A 12,349-nucleotide genomic window follows, 5' to 3' on the forward strand; every position below is an offset into this window, starting at 1 on the left:
CCCGATCCTGAGGGAGGAAAGATTTTGCCTGTATCGTGTTTAGGTTGGCCCCTATAAAGGATAGGGTTTGGAACTATCTTGGATTTGGGATAGTTGATTAGAAACCCTAGGAAGATCAGGGTATGGAGAGTGAGACGCAAGTACGCCAATGCGGCTTGTTGAGTCAGAGCCCTTTTGGCTGGTGAGGGATTTTTTTGCCACCTCGCCTCAATTTGGGGCTGGAGCTGTAATATCTCAGTCCTGAAGTCTGATATCAGACCTTAACTTTTGAGAGGTCACAGATATCAGGAAGGAGGAGAAGAACACTGGAGACTCACAGAGGGATCTCCACCCTAAGAAAACAGGTACAGAAGGGGGAAAGAGATGAGAACACCTTGGATTCAGGTAGGACTTTTCTATATTGAATGGGGATTCTCTCTCTGGCAGATTTCCCTAGTTTATATATACCAGCCTCGAGTGTTAAAATCAAGATCTAGGGAACCTGGGCCTAGGAACAAATACACAGAAGTGGATCAACCTGGATGATTGGACATTTGAGTTAATATTGGAAAAATCAGTAAAGTTTCAGTTGAACACCCAGTACTGTGCCCCGCCTGTTTGTCCCCAGGGTTACTATATGGTTGACCATCAAAGTGAACTATAAGAAACATGCATACAGTTAAGGGAAAAGCACACCACTGCCTGGGTCATGAAGGTCTGCCTTCACCCCCTGTAATGGGTTCAGGAATGAGGTATTTGCCTTGCAGTTTAGATCACACAAACACACTAAGAAAAACATGATACCTTACTACAGCTTATGTGAAAGTACAAAAAGCTATATTTTTTTGTATAATATATGCACAAACCAAATGCTTATGACTATGTTTGGGAACAAACAGCAAACAAATTATAATGCAGTACCAGAGACTCTGGATCTTTTCTCTTGGTGCAGCTCTAGTCAGAAGTCCCGCTCCATCCCACCTTAAGTCCTTGGCTGGTGCATGCTCAGAACAACTTTTTTTGTTCTAACTCCTGAAGGAAAAACTACTGTGTGTGTCTCAGGACCACTCTGAATATGGTGGATTGCTTGTAGTTTGTACACTACATGTAATTGCCATTTTGTATAGACATTCTCTCTCTCATGTGTAACTATTTGCTCTTGCATTTTTCTCTGAACCAAACAAAAAATCAGCAGCTGTATCACCAGTATCAATGTAAAATAAAATCAAATCATATAACTAAAGTCTCAGATAATAACTAAAGCACTGATGAAAATTATAAAAGTACTGGGTACCTTGGATTCAGGTAGGACCAGGTAGGATTCAGGTAGGGCCAGGTGTTTCAGCTCTCAGAATTAGTAGAACTGCTTGCACTGGACATAAAACCTTTAACTCTGTCTTCTGGCTTGCTCTAAATAAGTAGTCTTCTTATACTTTTAATTAAGTCCTGTCTCCATTTTGTGTGTGTGACCTTGAAGCTTGCAGACTTCAAGTTAAGAAAAGGGAGTGGAAGAAGCTGTAGAGGGAGATCAGGGGCGGGGATGGGGGGGACCGACAGCCCAAAAACCTTTAGTTTCTTTAAGCAATACTGTGTGTCTGCATTATCCAAAGCAAGCTATAGGCTGACCTTGTACATATAAGTTGTCTCTCTCAACTAATTTTCTGATCATACTGGGGGGAGGTTGGGAGAGAGGTTTCACTAAGAACTTAAGCACAACTGTTTTTTCTCTCTCTTATAGTATTACATTAACTCTTTATGCTTCTTTTACTAACTAATACACCCCCAGCGAATGAACCTATAGGAATGGAAGAGGATGGTGAGGACAGTCTCATATAAGTAATCTCTTTTGTGTGCCCTTGGGATCAATGTGAGAGCTATTTCTTTTATCTTTATGCCCAATTCATTTCAACAATTTTACATTCTAATTAAGTCAAGAAAATGCCTACCCCAGCCAATCAAGATATACCACCAGAAATACTTCCTTTCCGAAAAGAAGGAAATAACCAAGAGAGTGTGCAGATACAATCCTTCCACAAACAACCAAAAAAAATTGGCCATGATGCAGTACTGAAAGAAGATCATTGCAGCTTTGCAGCCAGGCTGAAAAACAAAGATAAAAAAAGGAAAAAAGGTCATTGAGAAACTAATTTTCTACTCATATTAATGATTCACAATTGCTCTACAGAACATACTTATCACTCTGGTTATGACAGGAACATCTACATTAAACATAACAAATGGCAGGGTTCTTCAGTTAATAGGCAAAAAGCTAAAACACTTTTATTCCAAATGCACACGCAAACCACCAGCAGGATAGACAAGAGAGTAATCATACTGCTTCATACCCCAATGCCGATGCATCCTAAAGGCAACTGTGTGAGCTTATCAGCTGTTCACAATAATTATACAAGAATCAAATGCACAGTCAAATATGCTGATCAAATATGAATGAGAATGTGTTTTACATTCCCTCTTTCACAAAAAACAAACAAACCCTGGATTATCTTTTAGTCAGTCAAAAAGGAAACATAGTACTCATAAGAAACTTCAAATAAAAAATGAATTTACATCTTCAGTATTCTCTATACAATATAGGCATAAATAAGGAAGTGGGCAAAACTCCCTTTACATAAAAGAAGGAGAAATATGATATCAGATGTTCTTATTCAAATATGCACATATTACTGACGTTCTCTTTACAACAGTTATTTTGGGATATTTTTTAGATACTGAGTACATTTTTAAAGGGTTCCATGGAGAAAATGGCTTTCCCATGTGTATGTGTATAAGCTATCAGATTTTCAAAACAGGTATAGCATGAGCAAACTCACCAAACTGCTGCTTTGGCTGGAAAATTATGCGCAAACAAAGTGGGCGTGTTGGAGGTGTGTCAGGCATGGTTTGCAAATTCGAACGTACTTTTCTATAAACGCACGGAGGTCATCATATAGAAACATACAAACATAGAAGTGATGGCAGAAGAAGACCAAACGGCCCATCCAGTCTGCCCAGCAAGCTTTCACACCTATTTGCTTTCATACTTATCTGTTACTCTGACCGCTGAGGTCAGGGCCCTTATTGGTAACTTTTTGGTTCCAATTCCCTTCCACCCCCACCATCGATCAAGAATGCACAAACGCTTTTACACCTGCTGAGTGACTAGTGCAAGTGAAATCAGACTTGATTGTTGTCTATAGTTTTTGGGTGGGAGGTCAGGATGAATTAGGGGATATTCAGGGTGAAGACCTAGAAAGTCTAGGTGAACTGAGATGGACTGAGAGAACTGGCAGAGGTATTGGCAAACTGGTGATTTCAAGTACACATACAGGTATGTATTTTCAAAATAGTATACATGCATACTTTAAAGTATACCTGCCTTCACATGTAAATCAAGATTTTTATGTATACATATTATATTTTTTTGCATGTAAAATATATGTGCGTATGTCTATGAAACAGGTCGAGAAAGTAAGCCCTTTCTTGCAGTGGAATTATTTGCATGTACTGAAAAAGGCATGCATGCTTTCAAAACACCACCATGCTATATTTTATATACTGTGCAGTAACTTGCTTCAAAATTTATAAAACACTAAAATAAATCATCAACTAATGCACACAAATGTAGTACCATGAATAGGTTTGAATGTTAGGCTACATTTGTGTCTATTATATACAACTAAAATACTTGTGACCTGTCCTCCAAAAGAAGTCTCAATGAAGTGTGTTTGTCCATGTCTGCTGTCATATGTTCACACTTTTGCAGCTCCTCTTGTGCCAATTAAGATGTAATTTTGGACTAAAAGTATTTTTCCTCTTTGTAGTCTTTTTGGAGAAGAACCTTAGGGGTAAATTTTCAAAGTCATGTGCATAAAAAATTAGTATATATGTGCAGAAGTAGCATCTTCTCATGTACATGTGTTGTTTGGTGAACCCCTAGCTGAGACAAGGTTAACGCTACCTATGGAAGGAGGTCTCCTGTAGGTCCTCGTCGGAGGAGGCGGGTGTGCTCAGAGCGGAGACCCAACAGGACCTTCGCCAATACCAGCCCTCATTCCCCACAGGTTGAGCCCTTGGGTACCGAGGCCAGCTGAACTTAGGCGTGGGACTCCAGAGGATGATGAGTTCCATGACGACAGCAGGCAGAGTCAGACGTACCAGAGGCTGTGGGCAGATGGTGAGCAGAGGAATCTAAGAACAGGCAGATGTTTGGGGCAGGCGGCAAGCAAAACGGAATCCAAGGGTGAACCAAGGTCAGAATCCAGGTGAGCAGTCACAGAGGAGAGAAGCGGAGCAGGGAACCAGGAACAGGAGGCAAGGCAGGACCAGGAACACTCGGAGCAAGAACAGGAGCAGGCAGGAGCAGGAGCACACGGAGCAACAATTAACTCTAACCAGAGGGGAACCTGTTGCTGAGGCAAGAACCTGATGTTTAGGCAGTGGATAAATAGTCCCCTGTCCTAACGTCATCGGTAGGAGCCACAGGAAGGTTTGCCACCATTGACCCTTTAAGAACCAGAAGGGATCGCGCGCACATGCCTGTGAGGGCCGGTGGGAGCGTCGGCAGTGGTGCGGACAGCAGAGACGGGGACCAGGGCCGAATGGCCTGGTGGAGCTCAGAATGTCACACAGGCCAGGGCATCACTGAAGCGGCTCCCTGGGGCCAGAGGTCAGGGATGCCGGCTGCATACCGACCACAACAACATGCTATTTTACAAACCTCAAACATGCATGCATATTTTTGTCTTCGCATACAGATATACACATGTAAAAAGAAGGGGTTCTAAGGGGGGGGGGGGGGCGGGGTAGGGCTAACACTTACGTACATAGATGTAGACATCTCAATGGATTTCTACCAGAAGGAATATTCCAACTAAAAAAGGGGAGGAAACAGAATAGGCAATGTGAGTTTGTAGCTCCCTCATGTGGGAGTCTGGAATTGTTTGCTCATAAAGGTAGAATTTCAAAGGGCCGCATGTGCGTCCATGTGCACGTGGTTGCCGATGCTCGCACATGGACATGCCGATTTTATAACATGGGTGTGCTGCCGCATGCCACGTGCATGTTATAAAATATGATATCCGTGAGCTCATGCACACCCGAATCCCTCCCAGTCCACTCCAATTAAGGAGTGGACTGGGAGGGAACTTTCCTATCCCCCTACCTAGCCTTCTTCCCTTTTCCCCAACTCCTAAAACTACCCTAACTACCCTAGATTTTTTGTTTAAGAACTTACCTGCTCGATGGAGCAGGAGTAAGTTCTGCATGTCAGCTGGCTGCCAGTATGCGCTTCCCTGGGACAGCGCCTAATGGCGCTGTTCCAGCCTCCCCGCTGCACCCCCTGCCCAGACCCCGCCCCTGGCCTGCCCCTTTTACAGAGCCTGGCACTTCCTTGTGTATCAGGAGATATGCACGTGGCCGGGCTATTTCTAAAATGCGCTTGGTGTGCGCACAGCCCGGCCACGCGCATATCTCCCGGTTTTTGTGCCCGCTCAGCTTTTAAAATCGGGCCCTTAGAGTATATAAACACTTGCCACTATTTTAAGATGCTCAATATTAGTTGACCTTTCCAGGGACAACATGTCCATGGCTGTTCCCTAGTTTTGTTTATTTTTCAGGAGAAAGGCCTCTGGGGCCTTTCAGATTGAGACCTGGGTTCAGAGGGGAGACGAGAGCTTTCATCTTTTTGGAAGGGCAGTGTCTGAATCCTTCATATCTGGAAACCTGCCTATTTTTGTGCTTCATAAGACAGGAGTTTCTCCGCTCTCCTCATCTCAAATTTCAGTTTCCTTTTTAAGATTTTTATCTTTTCTAACATGCCTCACCCAGGGAATCACTGTACGCTAATGAGTGGTGTCTCTCAGTCTGAGGGCATGGGTGGACTGTAAGGAGTCTTGAAGAAGGAATAGATCTTCATCCATTCACAGGGAAAGGAGAGAAAAAGAGTCATTGTGAACTGCTTCATGACTTACTTGCATCTACTGAAGATCTTGGGAAAAGAGTAGTACAGTCAGTATCAATCTGATACCTTGAGGGGAAAGAGAGTTTTTGACAGAAAACTACTGGGGAAGTATGAGGGATTTGGACTTTCGTTACCAAACTGATTAAAAAAGACAATCCTATATCAGTTGTGAGGGAGCTTACAAACTATCCCACATTGATTTGAAAAGATGAGAAACAATTAACTGACTGAAAGAGAAAAGGTCACAAATTTATTCAAGAACTAAATAAGTAACAACCTATTCTGAGACATCCAGAGCAAAAAAAGAATTTTTCCATTAATTGCACAATTTATCAGTAAAAGTTATGTTGGAGTGATATTAAACATGTTTTATAGTGTACTGCTAGCTGGGTGGGAGATGTGGATGATAGGGATGTGCAGCAGGGACGGATACTTTTGATTCGGTATTCGTCGGGATCCAAATCCTTTACATCGGTTTTCGGGGGACCCTGATTCGTCCATTAGTTACGTATGGTATTCGTTTCCCATTAAAGTTAAAAAAAACCCCATCCCAACTCTTTAAATTTAATTAACTACAACTCCCACCCTTCTGACGCGCCCCCCCCCCTCCCCCAAGGCTTGCCAAAAGTCCTTGGTGGTCCAGCGGGGGTCCTGGAGCATTCTCCTGCACTCGAGCCATCGGCTGCCGGTATTCAAAATGGCACCGATAGCCTTTGCCCTTACTATGTCACAGGGACTACTGGTGCCATTGGTCGGCCCCTGTCACATGGTAGGAGCACAAGATGGTGCTGGCCGTCCATTGCTCCTACCATGTGACAGGGGCCGACCAATGGCACCGGTACCCCCTGTGACATAGTAAGGGCAAAGGCTATCGGTGCCATTTCGAATACCGGCAGCCGACGGCCCGAGTGCAGGAGATCGCTCCAGGACCCCCGCTGGATCACCAGGGACTCTTGTCAAGTCTTGCAGGGGTCAGGAGAGTGGGGGTTTTATTCGTTAGTTATATGTTACATTCGTGGGGGTTCGCCATACGTTTCAGAACATTGCGGATTGCACATTCATTCAAAACGAATGCAAATCCCTAGTGGATGAATTGGGAAAGTTCAGGCTGAAGAACCATGAGGGTCTCAATGACCTGGCGAACTGGGTGAACTGGTGGACTAATTGGTAAAATTGGTAATTTCAATTATGCATGCAAGTTTTAAAATATGCTGTCTTACATGCATAAACTGGGTTTTACACAAGTAAGTCCTACCTTATTTTGTGTGTAAAATATACTCGTGTATATTTTTAAAATAGGTAGAAAAAGTACTCTTTTTCAATGCATTGCATGTATTTGCGCATATTTATTTATTTAAATTCTTTTAATATCATATGTTGTGGAGTACAGATCTCTATTTTTTTACAAATGTATGATAAAGATCACATGTTAAAGATAGTTGATATTCAATATGAGCCAAATATTTCAAACACTTGAAGAACACTTACTACAATATATGCCACAAAATCTTGTATATTTTATTTAGGGTAAAGATGACTCATTAAATACAACCTGAGTTGCACAGAGCCCCATCTCTCCTGAATCTATTCTGAAATGTAGCTTCAGTTCATGCAAATTCAAGCATGAGCAATAAACAAGAGAATAACTTTCAAACAACTGTATGAGGCGGCATATACATGCATACATTTATTTATTTATTTATAATTTTTATATACCGATGTTCCGGTATAACATACATATCGCACCGGTTTACAAGGAACTGAACAGTCGCCTCAGGGGCGGAATACATTAACATAGGAGGACAGGAAAACTTTAAGGGAGACATTCGTAAACTCAATTAAATGTAACTGGGTGCCAAACTCGGAAACATAAATACAGAGGTAAGTATATCGTCTATCGCTTCAACCGGTTTTAGCTCTCCGGGAAAGCTTGGGTGAATAGCCAAGTCTTTAGCTTCTTTTTGAATGTCAGAAGGCATGGTTCTTGGCGGAGGTCCGGTGGGAGCAGGTTCCAAAGAGGGGGACCTGCAGTGGACAGAGCTTGTTTCCTCATTGAGGTTTTCGCCGGTTGGGTGTGAAGCATGTTCTGGTATGCACTTCTGATTGGTCTCTTGGAAATGTGTTGCTGTAGTTGGAAGGATAGGTTGAGGGGGGAGATGTTGTGCAGGGCCTTGTGAATCATCATGAGGGATTTAAATTGTATCCTAAATTTTATCGGCAGCCAGTGAAGATTTTGGAGGATAGGGGTGATGTGGTCCCGTTTTTTGGTGAGTATTCTGGCCGTCGCATTCTGTACCATCTGAAGTGGCCATGCACAGATTTATAAGGGTATTATATTCATCACAGTTTATTTATTTATATTCCACTTTTTGCAGCACTTCAAAGTGGATCACATTCAGGTACTGGAGGTATTTCCCTATCCCCAGAGGGCTTACAATCTAAGGGGGTCATTTATCAAAATGCACTAAGGTGTTTTCGCATGCGTTAAGGGCTTATCGCATGCGAAAAGCCCCATTAACGCATGCGATAGCACCATATCGTATGGTGCGATGCAAATTTGAAAAAGAGGAGGAGTTAGGGGCGGGGAGTGGGCTGGGTTTGCCAGTCTGCGAAATGTTATCACACAGACTTAACGCCGATTTTAATTACACCTTTTTCAATAGCGTTAAGCCGTGCGATAGCTTGCGTTTCCAGGCGGTAAGGTTTTATCGCATTTTGCGATTTCTCCTGAAAGGCCTGTTTGAGTCGATTTAAGGCTCCTGGAGCACCAGCCTAGCCATGCGTGTGTGTGTGTATGGGGGGGGGGGGGAGAGAGAGAGAGAGAGTGGCCCCTAACCCCCTATCTAAACCTCACCTCGAGTTACTAGGTGGGCCTACCATAGGGATACAAACACCTATCTAGGGAGAGGACACTATGGCTAAGCTCTCTCTCAGCTCCCTGGTCCCCCCAGTGGTTGCATGCAGGAAATACAACAGGTCTGGCACTTATCGCTAACTTAGCTCTTCGCATAGGTAATTAGCGCAAATTGCAATAAACTATATATTAGCATAAAACACACCCCTTTTGCTATCACATGCAATACTTATTGCATTTTGAGGAAGGAAAGTCAACAAGCAACAGTGGGACTTGAACACTGGTCTCCTGGTTTATAGCCCACTGCTCTAACCACTAGGCTACTTCTCCACAGTCTGTAAAAGATATTTTGGGAAGATAGGAAGAAGAGGCAATGATAGATGCTCCATTAATTTTCTCATCTATGCCCACAAAAATAGTTGCATTCAAATTCAATCGTCTTCTTCTATTTGCCTCTAGTAGCCCTCAGACCTGAATATATTGCTTTTGCCTGAAGTTGGCATAAGTTTGGGCCACAATACTTGCCTAGATTCATACTCCCATTGAATCCTACCAGAGCAATTTTGATACTTTTAAACCTTGTATTATTTGGGAAATTACAAAGGATAGATTTACCAAAGTTTCTTTTACTCTATCAAATTCCTCCAAAATAAAAAACTTTAAGGTGAATGTTAAAAATGTTGTACTCGCCAAAAAGCACAGCTGCAGGTGTATCTAGCACATGCGCCTCTCCATTCGATTTTGTAAACCGGCCACATATGCGTATAAGTACCGATGCATGACTATCTCGCATCGAGTGAAAAAGGAGTAGAATGCAGCAGGGTATGGGCATTCGCGGGTGGAGTCGAGATATGCGCATATGTAGCAAAGCGAATCAGTGCGCGTCCAGGTCCTTTTAAGCGCAGATTTACTTCTGCTGTAGATCAGGTATAAGTCTGAATAAAACTATTTTTAACCACATATGAAGTGCTTGAGGGATCTGGGTAAATGATGGGGAGTGCAGGGGGGTCATGATGACCTAGATATAGACTGGATAAACTGGTGGATGAACTGGTGAACTGGTCATTTCCTTCACGCATACATGTTTTAAAATTTACTCAGTTGTGTGTGTAAATGCCAACTATTCCCAACTGTCTCCGTCCATGCTTAAAATTAGGAGCACACATACATGTGCAAGGCCTATTTTAAAATATGTGCTCGTTCTTGTGCACAGGATATAAAATTTCAGCATATGTTGCCACATACATATGGACACCCATGTGCATGTTCTAAAGTTACTCTCCCTATTTCCATTTCTAAGCCATAGTTACAATTTTGCTCGCAAAAATTCTTTTTAAAGGTTTGGATTGTTTGTGCTGCAGGAGTTTGCACAACTTGAGTTTATTAACAGTTTTAGATGATTCAACTTTGGCATTGGTCTATTCAACACTGACACCATCTTTCTTATCCTGTTTTGAAGCTTCTTTTTTCTTGCAGTTGCAAATGTATACCCTCTCTTTCATGCACTCATGCTATTACACCTCATGCATGCTAACTTCTGTACAAATTTCAAATTAATCCCACCCCACAGGTATGTTCATCCTGCTATCATAGAAGCCAATTTTTCAAAATGATTGGGGATGCTGAACTCAATACAAATGACTCCTCCTGGAGACAGTGAAGGTGTTTGCTCAATATTGGGGTGCATCTATAGATTCACAAAAGTTGTAGGGACTTTAAGACCAGTCTAATAATGTGTTCTTTCCATGTTGTTTCTATGGGAAAAATGTTTAATACATATGGCCAATGGATTATTCACACAGGGACAGATTTTCAAAGGGTTATGTGCGTAAGATACACGTGTAACCCCTGAAAAGCTGCCCCTTCCACCCCCTGCGTGCGCCGAGCCTATCTTGCATAGGCTCGGCGGCGCGTGCAAGCCCCAGGATGCGCGTAAGTCCCAGGGCTTTCCTGGGGGGGGGGGCATGTTGGGGGGGTGTCGGGGGCATGTCGTGGCCAGCGCATCATTGGGGGCGTTTCGGGGGCGGGGCCGCAGGCGTGGTTCCGGCCCAGGGGCATTCCGGGTGTGTGGATGCGGCCTCCGGACCAGCACCCGGACCGGAACATGACGCACCGGTGAGTGCAAGTTATGCCTGCCTTGGGCAGGCGTAACTTTTGAAATAAAGGTGGGGGGCGAATTAGTTAGGGCCGGGGGTGGGTTAGTTAGGGGAAGGAAAAGGAAGGTGGAGGGTGCCGGAAAGAAAGTTCCCTCCGAGGCCTCCCCGATATTGGTGCGGCCTCGGAGGGAACGGAGGCAGGCTGCGCGGCTCGGCGTGCGCAGGCTGCCGATTTTGCGCAGCCTTGTGCGCTCCAACTCCGGATTTGAAAAGATACGCGCGGTTATGCGCGTATCTTTTAAAATACAGCGCACTTTTGTTTGTGCCGGTTGCGCGAACAAAAGTACGCGCGCATGTACTTTTGAAAAATCTGCCCCATACACTTCAGCTATAGTAGTATGTAGAATGTAAAATACTGAGTACCTATAAAACTCTTACTTAGAATCATACCTCTGATGCCACAACCTAATGAACACATTTTCTTTATAACCCATATACAACTCCACATACAGGGCAACATTTATTTACAATACGTCATAGGTGAAGTAACCAAAATGATTAAAAGAGCATAAGGCTGTCCCACTTAATGTCAACTACACAATGAAAGAGACAGACATAGAACTGATGACATACACACCTTGAACTCAAAAAGAAATATTGTGTAAAGGCATATAGGGTCGGATTTTAAAAGGGTTATGCGCATAAGGTACACGCGTAACCCTTTTAAAAAACCCCTGCGTGCGCCGAGCCTATTTTGCATAGGCTCGGCAGTGCGCGCAAGCCCCGGGATGCGCGTAAGTCCCGGGGCTTCGCTGGGGGGGGGCGTGTCGGGAGCGTGTCGGGTAGGCGGCGCGATGATCGGGGCATTCCCAGGGGCGTGTCGGGGGACGTGGTGCTGGCCCAGGGGCATTCCGGGGGCGCGGCTGAGGCCTCCGGAACAGCCCCCGGGTCGGGAGATGGCGCGCCAGCAGCCCGGTGGTGCGTGCGAGTTACGCCTGCCAGAGGGAGGCGTAACTTTTAGAATAAAGGTGGGGGGGTTTAGATAGGACCGGGGGGGGGGGGGGGATTAGGTAGGGGAAGGGAGGGGAAGGTGTGGGTGGGTGGAAAGAAAGTTCCCTCCGAGGCCGCTCCGATTTTGAAGCGGCCTCGGAGGGAGCGGGCAGCGCGCGCAGGGCTTGGCGCGTGCAAGGTGCACAAATGTGCACCCCCTTGCGTGCGCCGACCCCGGATTTTATAAGATACGCGCGGCTACGCGCGTATCTTATAAAATCCAGCGTACTTTTGTTCACGCCTGGTGTGCGAACAAAAGTACGCGCACGCGCTGTTTTTTAAAATGTATCCCATAGTTAATAAGGGTATCAGGAAGCCAGTAAACACTTTCTTGTCAATGTTGACAAACTCTACTTTTTTCACATGCAATTAGAAAACTTAAAAAGAAAGTTCCTTTTGAGGATAAATGAG

General features: G+C 44.2%; 1 protein-coding gene across 3 annotated transcripts in view; it reads right to left on the minus strand.

Moving 5' to 3' along the window:
• VIPR1 (vasoactive intestinal peptide receptor 1) overlaps positions 1–12,349 on the minus strand; it is a 510,641-nt gene that overhangs the window by 56,802 nt on the left and 441,490 nt on the right. For all 3 annotated transcript variants that reach the window (XM_029588347.1, XM_029588346.1, XM_029588348.1), the window contains exon 7: positions 1,926–2,079. In XM_029588347.1, the coding sequence (XP_029444207.1) occupies positions 1,926–2,079 (154 nt within the window). The remainder of the gene's footprint in view (positions 1–1,925; positions 2,080–12,349) is intronic.

Source organism: Rhinatrema bivittatum, chromosome 2, assembly GCF_901001135.1.
Source record: "Rhinatrema bivittatum chromosome 2, aRhiBiv1.1, whole genome shotgun sequence".
In the NCBI taxonomy this organism is placed as follows: Eukaryota; Metazoa; Chordata; class Amphibia; order Gymnophiona; family Rhinatrematidae; genus Rhinatrema; species Rhinatrema bivittatum.